The sequence below is a fragment of the Rhodamnia argentea genome, chromosome 1 (genome assembly GCF_020921035.1).
Source record: "Rhodamnia argentea isolate NSW1041297 chromosome 1, ASM2092103v1, whole genome shotgun sequence".
Lineage (NCBI taxonomy): Eukaryota > Viridiplantae > Streptophyta > Magnoliopsida > Myrtales > Myrtaceae > Rhodamnia > Rhodamnia argentea.
The window spans coordinates 27,865,287-27,880,108 of NC_063150.1; the positions used below are offsets into that span (position 1 = coordinate 27,865,287).

A 14,822-nucleotide genomic window follows, 5' to 3' on the forward strand; every position below is an offset into this window, starting at 1 on the left:
CCTTCCAAGTGAATCCAGGCGAGTGCATTTTTCTGCATCTCTCAAAAGCAACAGCGGGGTTGCCAAAAACTTTGGCATTTGCAATGTCGAAAACGAATGTTAAAGTAGAGAAAGATTGCCTGACCGGTGTACGGACAGCTGAGATCCGGGAAACATGCTTGATTTATTTTGCCGCGATGTGAAAATTGTGTTGGATATGGGACCGCAGATCAGTCGTTTCACTGTTTCGCTTCCTTTTCTTCTTTATGATTATACGGTTCGCACTGAAACTTGTGACACTATCCATTCAGTGCTGAACTCGTGGCACAGGGATGGATTCCCTCCTAGTGGGTAGCTGAAATGTTTTCGACGTGAATTCAGAATAGAGTAAATTCAAAACAGCAAAGTAGCACAAGAAAGCATCAAGTTGATGTGATGAGCACACTCTTATCTCACGAGGACGTCCTTACGTCAAAACAGGATGACCAACGGCCGATCAACGAATCTTTACATTATTAGCAGTGATGAGCACACATCGTAATCTCCTACAATACTTACAACTAGTCCAATGGGCGGTGTATGCTTAGGTTCAGCGTCCTAAAACACTATCACCTAATGAAGACACCAAAAACAGGTTGAACACGCTCACAAATCTAGATCTAGATGGAGAGAGATTGAAGGAGCACAAAAACGCCTTGGAGGAACTCTCAAATCTATATTTGGATCGGAAGAGAAGAGCTCCTAGAGCTAAATCTAGATCGGAAGATGCGAGCTTTCTAAACTAAGAGAATTTGAATAACTGCTTTTAGTGCAATATGAACTTATCGTATTCCTCCTCAAACCTATCGACCTTCTTGGTTGGAGGATCTGAAGCAGCGGGTTGATTCCTAACAATGAAAACGGAAAATACACCCAACAAGCAGAAAAAGAGTATCGGCAATGAGGAAAGGAAAAAAAATAACTAGATAAAAACAATAAAATACTCTCAGATCATATCGCGAAAGAAAAAATCTCAATTTGAGTTGGGAAGATGAAGCCTCCCTCGAGTGAGAGGTATTTCCACTCAGTCTAGGGAGCTTGGAGTGGAAGAGGAAAAAAGGAACCGAAGAGGTGGGTGAAAAGAGAAAGCGAGTCCTTGGTTTATGTAGAAATAATCTTCGCAAGATGAAAGAAATTGATTGAGGATCGACTAAGGTCACTTGTTTGTTACGCTTCAAAATTAAACTTCCCCCTTTTGAGTCTTCTTCCTTAAAATCGAGGGCAATTCCAATGTCAAGAATCAAACGCCACCAAAAGAAAGAAAAAATGGTTCTTACCATTAAAAGAAAGAAATATGTTAGTATTTAAAAAGAAGGGTTAATGTCACGAAAAATTACAAACTGATACACATGTGACAAATGTACTTCAAACTATTTTTTTATCACGAAAAATCTCAAATTGGCACACGAGTGACAAATTTACTCTAAATTATTTTTTTTACCATCAAAAACCCCTAAAATTGATATATCTGTGACAAATTTACCCTTAACTAATTTTTTTTACCATGAAGAATCTCAAAGCGATACACATGTGATAAATTTACCCTCCATTAAATTGGGTTAATACCACGAAAAACTCCAAACCGATACATCTGTGACAAACGGAGGGTAAAAATGTCAAATTGGTACATCCGTCAACCGCCACGTGTCATCCAACTCATCAATTTGACAATTAAATTTAACAAAAACTAATGGAGGGTTATTTTATCATAGGCGTACCGGTTTGGACTAAATTTATCACGGATGTACCAGTTTGAGATTTTTTTTTTTTTTTATAGCTTAAACACATCGTATGAGTATCAAGTACAGGCCGTCCGCTTAAGAGTATCAAGAATGTACAAGCATAGCATAATCGATATCAAGATGAAGTTTGAATCTATTGTTCACGAAGTAAAATTTGAGCCAGCACCGAAAGGCGGGAGGCAAGATCGAGGTTACGGACACGTACAACACCAAGGGCGATGTTGAGCTCAAAGAAGAGGACGTTAAGGTAGGCAAGGAAAAAGTCTTGGGGACGTGGTCGAAGCATACCTCCTCCAAAACTCCGATGCTTATGCTTGAAGCTTCAGAGGCTCTCTTAAATAAATTTAAGAAGTCCGCTCAATAGTTACTCGTGATATTCTCTGTGTCCTGTTAAAAGTATCCGAGTTCCCTTCACTTGATTGCGACACTCGGGGCCTCATGATATGAATGCCATATGCTTTCACAATCCTTATCGAATGAGCATCTTTCTATTTGAAAGTTCACTTGGTTTGCTTTTGTGATTGTGTAAAGTCAATTCGTTGCTGAAATCTGCTGATATAAGTGAAGTGCCTAATGAACAAAGTTCGCCTGATCAAAACGACAAGCGCCTGTTGTACAATAGAGCCTTGGAAATGCATAAAGTTGCTGAAGACCTCCTCCGAAATCCCCATGCTTATGCCTAATACTTAACAAACTATCTTAATCAAATTTAAAGAAGTCCTCTCAATAAGTGATTAGGTTAAATATTGACAAAAATTGTTTACGTGTTATGTTGTTTCAATGTTTGATTGATGCGAAGAAAATGATTGATTAACTTTAAAAGGAAATGATATCCTCAATCCATAAAATGAAATGACTAATCAAAATCCAATGTGATATTTGTAGACATTTTTAATAATTCATCACTTTTTTTACATTAGTTAACCATCTAAAAAATACATAATGAGCATACGATCTTTTATAATTTGACCCTTTTTTTTTGTTGTTGCTGTTGCCTTTTCCATTTTACTTAAATTTCTAAGAATTAGTTTATCCGTATATTCATTCAAAGTTTAACGATTTTTCTTACTAAGTTCTATCATTGACACTATCCTTATTCTATCTCCACTTATAAAAAGGCAATTCGATCTTAAAACCGGCATTCTTAAGATCAAAGAATCGGGTGAAAAAGGGATTTCCTTGAAAAAAAAAAAAAACAAGATAATGTTGTAGTTTGAAACATTTTTAATTTTTCAAACTCGAGTGGAATGCACATGTTGGTCGAAAATATTACGGAAAGGTTGACGAAGGTGATAAATTGAGAGTTCTGGGTAAAGCGCAGTAAATGTGTAATTATCGTAAGGTTCAGGGGGGTTTTTGCAATTTTGCTATTTCTTTTTCACCCGTGTCTCTGTAAGGAAAAAGAGAAGGAAAGAAATGTTTTCCCACTTCCTTCTACGATGCTCAACCGTCGCTAACCGCCGAAAATCCAACGGCCACGATCACTCTCCATCTCTTCGCCTCTAAATACAATCCGTTCGATCAACAAACTTCTTCTCCACTGGCCCTAGCATTGATAGAAAAATTCAAACTCTCTCTCTCTCTCTCTCTTCTGTGGTAATCATGGCATTTCACTCAGAGGACTCATCCTTGCTTATGGTGGTAGTCATGGCTCTCTCTTCTCTTCCCACTGCCTTCTCGTCTCAAACCCAAGGTCACACTCGCTCGCGACAATGCATCAACCCCCCTTCAAAGTTTCCATCTTTTTTTGCTTTCCCTGCTTCATGAATGGAAGTTTAGATATGTCATGTCATCGCTGACTCCCTCCCCCTCTCTCTCTCTCTCTCTCTAGCAGAAAGAGGAGTGCCTAGTTTTGCATTTAGTTGGTCGTACGACAACAACACGTTCCGAGCCGGTGATGCGGCGGCCATCAACATCAAAGTTATGGACAACGTCGACAACTTCACCTCGCTTGAAGCGAGCGGTTTCAGGCCCAGTCTCGCCGTGAATGGCAAGACAGGGAATAGTTCCTATGTTTCGGGGGTGCTTTTGGAATTTGGGGGTGATCCTAGCAACTGGAGGATTGTCTTCACTCCCATCATGGCCGGTTTGTTCAATGTGATCATAAGCGAGAGCAGTTTCAAAGTGATGGATTCATCTCTCCATTTCCAAGTTGTCCCAGGTTCCTCCCCCCCCCCCTCTCTCTCTTAAGAAATGGTTCTTTTAGTTTTTCTGTGCATGGTTTCTGTGAAAATTTCTCTTTGAGTGCATTCTAATCATGGAAAAAAGATCGCGACTTTCTTTACATTATTTCATAGTACTAAGAGATTAGTTATAACTCGCTTGGCTTGTTTTCAGTTGTTGGTCGGTCATCAGCTTGTGCACAGTCGGGATCATTTCACAATTTCACCGTCCAGTTTAATTCTGTAATTCATTCGAGGTCATGGGAGAAATGGGACTATTCTAACAAACATGAACTGGAAATAAACTGTTGATGATCCTGTGGAATTGGTCCCCTTCCCCTTCTCTTGCGTGTCGGTCATGAATGTCTCATTTCCATGCAATTGCTCTCCTTTGGATTGCATGAAAACTAAATTCCATCTTAATCTTTCATGTTTCGTAAACTGTTCAATTGCTCTCCTATTCCAAAAGCTTCTATCTTTCTCAATCCTCTCTTGTTCAATTGAAGGTCCTGTCTACACATCTGTCTTCCCCGTCTCGTGGCTTGGGCTTGTGCATGAGTTTGTGGCGGGAACAAAGGCAGCCCTCTTGGTCCTTCCAAAGGACGCATTTGGCAATAATATATCATCATCGGACGTGCCACTAGACTCGTATAATTTCACGTTATCTTCACTCTATGCAAATAATTCGGTCGCAAGCACACCAAACATCAGTTCCTTGAGTTGGAATGAATTCGGGTACATCATCATTGAGTTCACAGCTTCCATGGCCGGAAATTTCTTGTTACAGGTTCTAGGGCGAGGACAAAACCTCAATGGCTCTCCCCTGCCCTTCCAAGTGAATCCAGGTCAGTGCAAGTCGCTGCATCTTTCGAAACCGATAGTGGGGCTGCCAAACTGTTTGGCATTTGAAATGTCAAAATGAATGTGTCTATATAGAATGATTACCAGAGCAGTGGACAGACAGCTGAGATCTGGGCAACATCTTTAGTAGATTATGCCGTGATGCGAAAACTCTGTTGACCTTGGACCTCACATCCATCATTTCACTGTTTCGCTTCTTGTACTCTTATGATTATATTGTTCGCACTGAGACACTAGGCTGGTTTGCGTCGAATTCCAGGACCTCTAGATGTTTCCAGCTGTTTAGCTAAGTGGAAGTCTGACACAACTGCTTGGCAAATATTTTCGAAGGTAGAAATCTTCATACACCAGCTGGATCACAGCGGAAACCTCATTCCAGGACTACATGTTTTCGATGTCGATGTTGTTGAAAAAGGCACAAATTTGTCCATTCCTATAGCGGATTTGCACTTGGAAGAAGTGGCACCGGGAATACAGTTGTTCTCCTTCAGCGCGGTAGAAGTAGGCAACTTCGTGCTCAGCATATTCGATGCGAAGCATGGCAAAAGCATAGCAAACATGCCATATGCTTTTACCGTCTTCTCAGGTGCTTGTCGCTTTTTTTACTTACATTGGATTGGCCTCGTATTATGCTCTTTCTGGGCTTTTGTCTGGCAATTCTTAACAAAACTTGCACTACTTTCTATTTATATGTGACGTAGTACACGTCAATTCATGATTAGGAAACGCCCACCGAACTTGTTGCACAGGGGGACGTTTTCTTCTTTCCTGTGTTGCAAGGATTTCATATTGACACTCCCTAGTAGATCCAAGGGCTCCTTGAGACCATTAAGAGGCTCAACCTTGAGACACTAGTTTATGATGACAAAATGTCTGCAAGATAAAAGAATTCCTTAAGGGTCGATTTGATCTGTTTATTATGCTTCCAATTGATTTTTTCCCCTTTCTGAGCTGTTATTGTGTTAAACTTTAATAGGTTATTGTGACGCATCAAAAAGCGTTGTAAATGGTTCTGGTTTAAACAGCTCCATGGCGGGGGGGACTGAGGAATTTTCAGTCTACTTGAATGACCTTTTCCAGTACCCATCTCCAGTCGAAGTCGACATGGTCCGAGTGCAAATCGTAAGGGAAATCGACTCTTACACTATATGGCCACACATATACCCTGTGCAGTTGATCAATGGTATGAACATTGTGCATCAGCTGCATCCATCTCCTCATTTTACTTTTGATAGTGCATGTGCACCTTTTATGAGAACATACAATTGTGCTAGGAAGCGCAGCGAGTAGAGTATCAAAGTTCGGTGCTATGAGCCAGATAGCAGCTGCTCCCGGGCCATCTGTTGACCTCACCAACCATGTAAGATGTCACTATGCTTGACTGAAGCAGTTAGTTTTCTTTTCATTTTCATGCGTTTGTGAATTATTTTTTGGTGTTGGAACCAGTCTGGCAGGAGCTTGAATGCGCGTGCCAGTGCTTTCAATGTTGTTTATGCACCTGACAAGAGTGGGATCTACGATGTTTATGTCTACTGTGGAAACGTATTACTGAATAATGGTCATCCAATCAAGAAGGAAGTGAGAGCAGGTACATAAAAGTTGTTAAGTTTTCCAGTTTTCAGAAAGAATTAGAGTTGTCAATGTGAATCTCTGTCCTTTTGTTTGCTGCCTACTAATCACAATCTTTCTATTGCTGGTTGCCAGCCAAATATAACCACAATTTGTATGAACATATTTGTAAATGAGATCCCAACTTTTTGTAGGTGAGGTTAACATGTCAGTTTCCGGAGTAGTGAAATATGACGCTAAGGTTCCGAAGCTGATTAAAAATGAAGTCGTAGTGAGGCTGATGGACACATTCTACAACCCTGTAGTCTCACAACATTCAAGGTTGAAATTGGAGATTGTTTCGACAAACAGTTCCGGATCTTCGAGTTGGGATTTCACAGACAACAACGACGGTTCATATACCGTTTACTATGTTGCACCAGACGTTGGAACTTACGAGATGAGTGCAGCACTTGATGGAAACGGCTTTGCACCGTCTCCCCTGAGGATCAATGTGTATGGCAGTAAGGAAAAAACAAATGCTGAAATCATGAGATAATTTTGCTTTATAAAGATTGTCATAAAAAGAAACGGAGAAGATGGAAAAATAAGCTTTCTGAGGCCTATGGCAAGACCCTAAGCACAAAGAACCATTTGGACCTTAGTAAAGGTTTGCTTTTGAAATATTCATGATCCATAGTTTCAATGTCTCCCAGGTGAGTATTTTCCGAAAGCTTATGAAGATGTGGTATCTGTTTGGGAGGACGAGTCAATCGCTGTCGAGGTCTTAGCAAATGATTACTTTGCAGGGGACAACGCAAGTATCATCTACTTTTCTCAGGTAGAGAACCTTATCTGTGATGCTTTTCTTTGTTCCCTTGCGTCCCTCTAGTTCTTAGTAGCCCAGTTACTCAGTTGAGTGTGACCCAAGTCTGTACTGTAAAATTTTCTGCTCTTCTGTGCTGTGAATACCAACAAAAATCGCGACATTGAGTCCATTTCTATGTTTGTCCTCTAGTCACTTTGCAATATGACGATGAAAGCATGATATTTGTAGGTGGATGTAGAGATTTTGTTGCAAATCTGACCTTCCAAGATGCTTCTTGTGCGAATCCTGTATGATACGAGTCTTACTTGTCAGCCAGGTCATGGTTCGCTACTTCAGTATGGACGGCTCCTTAGATACACTCCTTACAAAGATTACTACGGGAATGACACATTCATTTACACAATATCTGATGTTAATGGCAATAACGCAACAGCTAATGTAAGCATAGGAGTGCTTAAAATTCCGCCCCAGTTTCTCTCCTTTCCAACTCAACTGCAAGCTGTTGAAGATACAACCTGCCCCAAATTCGGGTGACGGTTTTTTTTAGCTTAAGCGCGCTCATCAGCTTTCTTCAAGGCTCTTTAGACCTGATGTTGTTCGTATCTGATCTGAACATCTGTTCTTTTTACAGGGGTTATTCTGGTCTGAGGATAACATATGCAGACTTCACAGCGAACATATCTGTCGGTCTTAGTGCACGGTTTGGGACTGTTTCTTTGTCTCCCATGCTGATGGAATTCTGGCAGGGAGGGATTTCTGTGAGTAGAGACAGCGGAGAAGCAAAGGAACTAATTTTACAGGGACGTGTTGAAGCAGTGAATTCAGCTCTAAAGTCATTCCAGTATCTCGGGTACTCCAAAGATTCCACTTGATGCTTTGTGTGAGAAGAACAGCATTGCGTGTTGACTTGCTTATGGGGTTCTTCTCACTTCACTACATTTTGTGTCCTATTCAAATTTTCATCATCAAGATAGATGTTATATTGTTAGTTTAATGACTAGGTCGAATCTTAAGAGTACTTACAGAATCCAGTTACTTATGGGGAATTTTTGTCCCCCCCTTTTTGCAGAAATCAGAACTTTAGTGGTGAGGATACAATCCGGGCCTCGGCTAGAAATGGAAACGGAAAGAACGACTTGGATATACCGGTGATCGTTGAACCTATTAATGATCCTCCGTTCTTTCAAGTCCCTGAATTTGTCATACTGAAGTTCAATGGTGATGAAGCTTTGATCTTTGATAGGGAAAGAGATAAATTCGACTTCTTTGCCGGTGATCCGGACCTTCTTCACTTTCCAGGTTTTGATCTTTAGCTTGCTTCTTTTATCTGTTTATTTATGATCAAGTTGGACCATAAGAATGGGATAATCAATATCTTCATATGGCTTTTGGTTGAAACTTGAAACTGTTCTTTGACAACTTGTGGAATTTGCTCAATCCTATTTCTGCAATTCTGTTCTAAAATCAAAAGACTAACGAGTGTGTTTTAATTTGGTCAATGAGGAAACTCTAAGATTTAAATCTCCGATTTGGGGTGCTAATTGTGCAAATAAGTACATAACATCGTCTGAATGACATAATATAAGCTATGATGGCAAAGTTATATAGTGCAGATATCTTGGCTTTCCTTTTCTTCTCTTCTTCTTCGGGATCCTATCCAGGGAATGCCAATTTATGTTGCAGATGGTTGACACGATGCTTTGTCGGCGGGTTATATTTCAGGTGGTGGGTCTCTTTTCCTAGTCGAATTTTCAGCGGAAGTAAGTGACGGCTTCTTGGTGACTAGCCTACCGGCAGAGCTCATCAACTCGACAGAGCTGAAGCTCAGGATCACTTATCAATGGCAACCTCTTCAGACTTATGTCGCGATCTCGAAACATTTTAAGGTCCAAGCTGCTGGAATCAGGTTCCGAGGAAGAGTTGAGGATTGCAACAATGTAATGCAGCAACTGGTTTATCACGTGAGTAGCCTTTTGATTTTCCTAGACAAATTTATGCGTTCCGTCATCCATGTCTACACATCCCTTATTGAATACACATTCGACCTGTCTGACGGTATTCATGCTCATTCCCTATCTCCGAAATAGACTATTTTCCAGGATTAACCCAGATGCCATGGCTGCAATCTGTTTTTTCAGCTTATATTTCGTAAAGGATCAATATTAACTTAAAAAGACTACCTAAGAGCAAGGTGGCCTTTAATTTTACAGGGTGGAGGACATGGCGCTGTGTTAACGTTGTCACTAAACGATTTAGGAAACTATGGTTGCTATCCAGATTGTGCCGACATGTCATCATTGCCCCTGTACACCGAAGCATCAGTCAATCTGATCAGAAGAAATCCAATGACTCCGCTGCTAGCTCACTGTAAGTAGCCACAATGCAGTTTTTATATCTTGAGTAGAAATGGCAACTAGTCACTGTTAACGAATACATTGTTGACTCAACTGTCATTTATGTTGTGTGGGCTGCAGCACTTGGATCAGCTATCATCATTGAATCCATTCTGATGTCCTATCTCGGTGTTGCGCTCTTATACTTCACTTGCAAATGTGCGGTTCTTCTGGTGAACGAAAGGAGACCCCGTGAGCACAGGAATCCGAGTCCAACTGATGCGCATGATGTCCAAAATCAAACTGTAAGCGATTCACTTACCTCGTAGTCATTTTTCTGATCGCAGTTTCTAGTAACTGGAGAAGATTCTGAAGCAAGAATTGGACATAATCCTGGCTTCATAGGTCGAAAGTCGACTAGCTTTTTTGAGCCGGCATATCAGGCTCTGCATACTTTGTTCGTTTTGGTGCTCAACAAAAAGGATTCTGCATCGTTTACCCACATTGTCCTTCTCTTTGCATCGACCTGATTAAGTGTATGCCCTTTTCATTTCCTGCCATTTTCAGTCAAGTTCGCATTCTTCAGAAAATGCAAATTGCTTCACCGGATGTTGCTCGAGCAGTTTGTTCCTCAGTGGCCAGCCTTCTAATTTCCGACAGCGGTAATTCTTTGTACTTTCAAACGTTCTGGGCAGTGTTATAACTATGCCAGTCTAGCCTAGGTATTGTTTCTCCTCGGCAGAGAGACAATTTCTGCAACATCTTCTTATAGAGACCACTTGAACGAAAATTTTGCTTTAACCTGGAAGAGTCTTCTAGCTTTTTCATTCAAAATACACTTCAATTCATCTTGTTCCCCTCCTAACAGGTATTATGATCTCTTCTCGCGTGCATGCCCTTGCTGCTTGTTTATTGTGATGGAAAGAAATTACTACGTGCTGAGACTTCTGGTGTTCGTTTCTTTTTTAACCGACTTGGGGGTTTGTTTTAATGTTTGTGTTAATGTTCAGGTCGCTCCGCATTTCCCTTGGTGAAGCATCCACCGGAGATGCACACTACTCGCGATCAGCAAGCAGCCCTTCTCGTGGAACTCCACAGCGCAGCTTCATTCCGCTTTCGATTGGCAAAGGATACAAAGATGCGGTTTGATCTTCTGAAGAGTCTTTGGAGTTCAACATCACGTAAAAGGCGATCAAAATCGATTCGATACCTGCTCCTGAGTTCGTATATTCAATTATTGCTCTTATGAGTTATAAACCAGTAGAGAGCGCATGCCCTCGGACCTCGGCAGGAGTTCTTTTCTTTTGATTTGGCACATACACATAGACGCATACAATGTGCTTCCTTTGTAGTGATTCCACTTTGCACTAGTCAAAACATATCCTCTTCCATGGACCGATTTTGAGTCACTAGGAAACATGAAAATATCTTTTTAGCAGAGAAAAGCAAACTGCTTCAGAGTCTCATGAACATAGTTAAAGAAATTTTCGGGATCGGGACTAAGCCACTGAACAATCCTTTTCACACCCACAACATTTAAATAGGTTTCGACGATGCGACACTCGATTGATAAGTAGACAAGCCTGGAAACTTCAGAACATTTGGAAGAAGTCGTGAATGTGTTGGGTGACTTCTTGAGGTCTTTCCTCATGGATGAAGTGAGCCACTCCTTCCATGACCACCACATTCTCAAGAAAAGGCACATACTTCTTGAGCCCCCCTTTGTGTACGAAGTCTTTAGTGCCAGGAGCATTGTAAGTGAGGTCCAATTCACCGACCATGAACTTGACCGGTACTCTGATCTGAGCCCCAGTCCATGGTGCTGTGAGCTCCCAGTTCCTGCAACAACATCACCACAATGAAATTAACATGAGATGTCATTACTGGATGGTAGTTGGAGAAAACTAGTTGGATATTTAGCTTCTGGATGAAATTCTCGTGTTGTGGTTAACTTAGGACACTATGTCGGTGTGATAACTGATTAGCATTGAATTGTTAGGTCTCTCGGACTATTTTATAAGGACACTTCATGAGATGAGTTGGTAATCAATACTCAATATTCTGAAATCCGCAATTTTTTACATAATATCACCATAACCAAGAAAGATGCACTTAGTTTTCTAAAATAAAATGACCCTAGCATGCAATAGATGCTTCGGATTCACAAGGCAAGAGTTGAAATGGGTTAAGCAACATACAGATCCAGAGCTCTGTAGTAGTTGAATGCACCAGTGAACCCTGTTTTCTCATACTTGGAGGCATAATAGTCAACGTCTTCCTTGGTCAGCCATGAGGGCAAGACGATCGGGTCGCCCGTTGGGTGCCCGAACCCTTTCCCTTTCGGCAAGAAAAGCGGGCTTGGGTTTCGGTACATCAAGAATTCCTCGAGGACTCTCCTTGTACCAATCTGAGCAAACTCAGCTTCCATCTCTCCAGGCTCCTATGTAGTATCAATCAACTAAGCTGGGCTTGACTCAAAGCTAATCATTAACAGGCGCAAGATAGATATAATTTTAGTTATTAAATGACATTTTCTGTGTTATGGAATAATTCGAACTGAGTCATGTAGTGTATTGTCCTGTCACATAAGTAAAATCCTGTCATTCAAATCAATAAGAGTACAAACATAAGATAAAATTCTGCAAGATGAATCGCGATGACATGACGTCATCAGCTCTATCACTGTAGTTAGAGAAAGAAAAAGAAAAGGTAAAGATGATGCATTGCGTGATCACATGAATGTCCTCGCTCTTCCACACAGCGATGGGCGATGTCATTGGGTCAAGAAACGGATCATGTATGTTATTTTAAGTTCCTAACACTGATTAACCAAATTAAGATAATCAGTTTAAATAGTAGGAAAGTAGACAAAGGTGGCCCCTTTAACCAAAGCCAAACATTAAACAATTTCAGCAAAGTCACGACACATTAAACTAAAGAGTCCACAATGAAACATCAGTTAAATATTCATTCTTCACGCAAACATGAGACCATCACGTACTTATGATTATCTCATGCAGTTATCATATTAGGCTTAGTCATATCAGCTAAGGACAGGGAGAACAGACCTGCATCACCATGAAGGCAAAAAACCTCTTAGTTTTGCCAGCAGCAGGAACAGCAATTGATAAAGTCGATTCAGTTTACCTTTTCTCTTTGGGGGTTCATTCCGATTTTGGGAGACCAAACGTTCGAATTTGCTTGTTTAGATCAAGTTCTTCGCACATTGATATCGCAGATTGGTAAGTAGGACAAGAAAAATTGATAACGAGCTCAAAATAATTTGAAGTCTGGTCAGCATTTCCCAGGAAAGAACAATTCAAATCAATCTGCAGAACAGAAAAAACAAAAGACTACGAAGCCAAATACTAAGAAAACCATCGAGATTACGTCGATCACTGAGCAGAAAGAACAACAACATAAGACCATCTCTCACCGTCTTCCCAGAAAACACAGCTCAAAGTCTATCATACTGCAACAACCATGCGCACACAAGCCTCGCAACTTCGAAAAGAATGATACTAGACATACGAAGATCGAATTTTTTTTCTGGTATTTTACATGATTTTTAGTGTCTCTCGGATCAAGTAATATGCCCATTTCCGCGGATGAATCTTAGCATGTGTGAACAGACCCGCAATAGACAAAATCTGAGGAAAAGAACCTGGAATCTGCAGATGTAGTAGCCTTCACCATAAGCGGCCTTGAGGCCCTCCAGGGGCTTCCGAGCCGGGTTGCGTGGGGTGAACGGGACGCTGAGGTTCACCAGCGCCTTCACTCGGTCCGGCCGGAACAGGGACAGGTGCCACGCCACCATCGCTCCCCAGTCGTGACCCACGACGAACACCTTCTCCTCTTCCTTAGCCACGGCGTCCAGGAGGGCCACCACGTCCCCTACCAAGCTCAGGCTCGTGTAGGCCGAGGCCGAGGCGGGGGCGTCCGTGTCGCCATAGCCGCGGAGATCCGGGGCCACGGCCCGGTACCCGAGGGCGGCGAGGCCCGCCATCTGGTGGCGCCAGGAGTACCAGAGCTCGGGGAAGCCGTGGAGGAGGAGGACGGTGGGGCCGCCGGGCGGGCCTTTGATCGCCACGTGCATGGCGATGCCGTTAACGGCGACGGTCCTGTGCTCTATGCCTTCCATCTCCATCTCTCTCTGTGTCTGAAGTGTGCTTTTGAGCTCTGCTTTTCAAAGTGGTTTTGAAGGAGGAACTAGAGTGAGGAGATAGTGGGGAAGAACCTTTTGGAGGAAGGTCAAGACTCCAGAGGAAAATGACCAAGCCCCACTTTAGACCGTCAGGATCACGACAAATTCAGAGTACATGTGACTTTGCCCACATGATAATATCTTATGCGCTCGAGTCAGCCATCGTCGATGATCGCTCACCCCACTAAAAAGGACCAAACGACCAGCAACCCGCAGTTTCATCTCTAATGCTAGATAGGTGCATCCTCCCTCATCGCGCACGATCATAAGCCACCATCGGGTCTTTGCCGCGACGGTCGCGGGCAGTTAGAAGGTTTCCGTTTGGAAACGAGAATGATCTAGGTTCGGTCACAGGGTGTTTGGATCGATGATGGTCGTGTGGGCACTCACCATTTGTCAAAGACTTGTGAGTTCTAGCGTTTGCTCGGGTTTTTGTCGAAAATGGGTCAAAAAACTTTACCAAATTAGGTCAATTTTTTTATTTACCGATTTGGGCCCTACGCAGCACTTTGACTGCAGCACGGAGCCGCACTTAGGCTGCCGCACGGCAGCTACACCGCCGAACGGGGCTCGGCGGGCCTTACATAGACGCCTGTGAGGGCAATTCGGCTTTGCTTTATAGCAAAGCCTATCCTCCCTCGCCTCGCCTCATTTTCTCCGGTTGAAGACGATCCTCCAACGAAGACATCCTCCCTCGCCTCATTTTATCCCTTGCCCGCATTCATTTTTCGTTACTCTCATTCATTTTCCATTGCCCTCGTTCTCCCTCTCTCGGTACTTTCTCTTTGTCATCCTCTCTCGCTCATTGAAAGAGATCCGCCTCGCCTCGGGCGCCTTTATCGGTATTAAATATTTTTTGTAACATTATAATATCACAATTATGCAATATTTATTAAGTTCCTATGTTCCATTTGTAGACATGGCATAGAGAAATTACATTTAGCCGGGACACGAGGATGATTCACTACTTACATGGCGGGCCCGACACGGATCACATGCCATATGGGATCTTGACGAAATTAAGAAATTGAGCAGTTGATTTGTCATTTTGTAACAACAGTATCGTAATAAAATTGCTATTAATGGTAAATGTAACATTTCACGGATAGATGAGAATCAAGTTCT

The 14,822-nt window shown here is 42.1% G+C and overlaps 2 protein-coding genes across 3 annotated transcripts; one reads left to right on the forward strand and one right to left on the reverse strand.

The window, feature by feature from the left end:
- Nucleotides 1-3,342: 3,342 nt before the first annotated feature.
- LOC115751763 (protein GAMETE EXPRESSED 2) lies at nucleotides 3,343-10,642 on the forward strand. Its single transcript, XM_030689746.2, has 17 exons — nucleotides 3,343-3,453; nucleotides 3,595-3,921; nucleotides 4,429-4,767; nucleotides 5,043-5,369; nucleotides 5,760-5,966; nucleotides 6,058-6,143; nucleotides 6,230-6,371; nucleotides 6,547-6,855; nucleotides 7,048-7,172; nucleotides 7,473-7,690; nucleotides 7,792-8,010; nucleotides 8,230-8,459; nucleotides 8,883-9,121; nucleotides 9,371-9,527; nucleotides 9,635-9,798; nucleotides 10,061-10,155; nucleotides 10,504-10,642. The coding sequence occupies exons 1-17, from the start codon at nucleotides 3,363-3,365 to the stop codon at nucleotides 10,640-10,642; spliced, it is 3,414 nt and encodes a 1,137-aa protein (XP_030545606.2). The 5' UTR covers nucleotides 3,343-3,362.
- Nucleotides 10,643-10,769: 127 nt separating this feature from the next.
- Nucleotides 10,770-13,743, reverse strand: LOC115751764 (epoxide hydrolase A-like). Of its 2 annotated transcripts, XM_048285340.1 has the most exons (4): nucleotides 13,158-13,743; nucleotides 11,692-11,933; nucleotides 11,056-11,332; nucleotides 10,770-10,902 (listed from the first exon to the last, which is right to left on the reverse strand). In XM_048285340.1, the coding sequence occupies exons 1-3, from the start codon at nucleotides 13,638-13,640 to the stop codon at nucleotides 11,086-11,088; spliced, it is 972 nt and encodes a 323-aa protein (XP_048141297.1). In that variant the 5' UTR covers nucleotides 13,641-13,743; the 3' UTR covers nucleotides 10,770-10,902; nucleotides 11,056-11,085. The 2 variants fall into 2 exon arrangements, with proteins under 2 accessions (XP_048141297.1, XP_030545608.2); XM_030689748.2 differs by lacking the exon at nucleotides 10,770-10,902 and having other exon boundaries at nucleotides 10,957-11,332; nucleotides 13,158-13,742.
- Nucleotides 13,744-14,822: the final 1,079 nt, after the last annotated feature.

Bases quoted from the DNA above. Each gene is read 5' to 3' on its own strand.
- LOC115751763 (XM_030689746.2), top strand. From the start codon at position 3,363: ATGGCATTTCACTCAGAGGACTCATCCTTGCTTATGGTGGTAGTCATG. The intron at 7,691-7,791 runs GTGACGGTTTTT...TTCTTTTTACAG, and splicing joins ACAACCTGCCCCAAATTCGG to GGGTTATTCTGGTCTGAGGA. The intron at 9,528-9,634 runs GTAAGTAGCCAC...TGTGGGCTGCAG, and splicing joins GACTCCGCTGCTAGCTCACT to CACTTGGATCAGCTATCATC.
- LOC115751764 (XM_048285340.1), bottom strand. From the start codon at position 13,640: ATGGAGATGGAAGGCATAGAGCACAGGACCGTCGCCGTTAACGGCATC. The intron at 11,934-13,157 runs GTTCTTTTCCTC...GATACTACATAG, and splicing joins ACTACATCTGCAGATTCCAG to GAGCCTGGAGAGATGGAAGC. The intron at 11,333-11,691 runs GTATGTTGCTTA...ATGTTGTTGCAG, and splicing joins TACTACAGAGCTCTGGATCT to GAACTGGGAGCTCACAGCAC.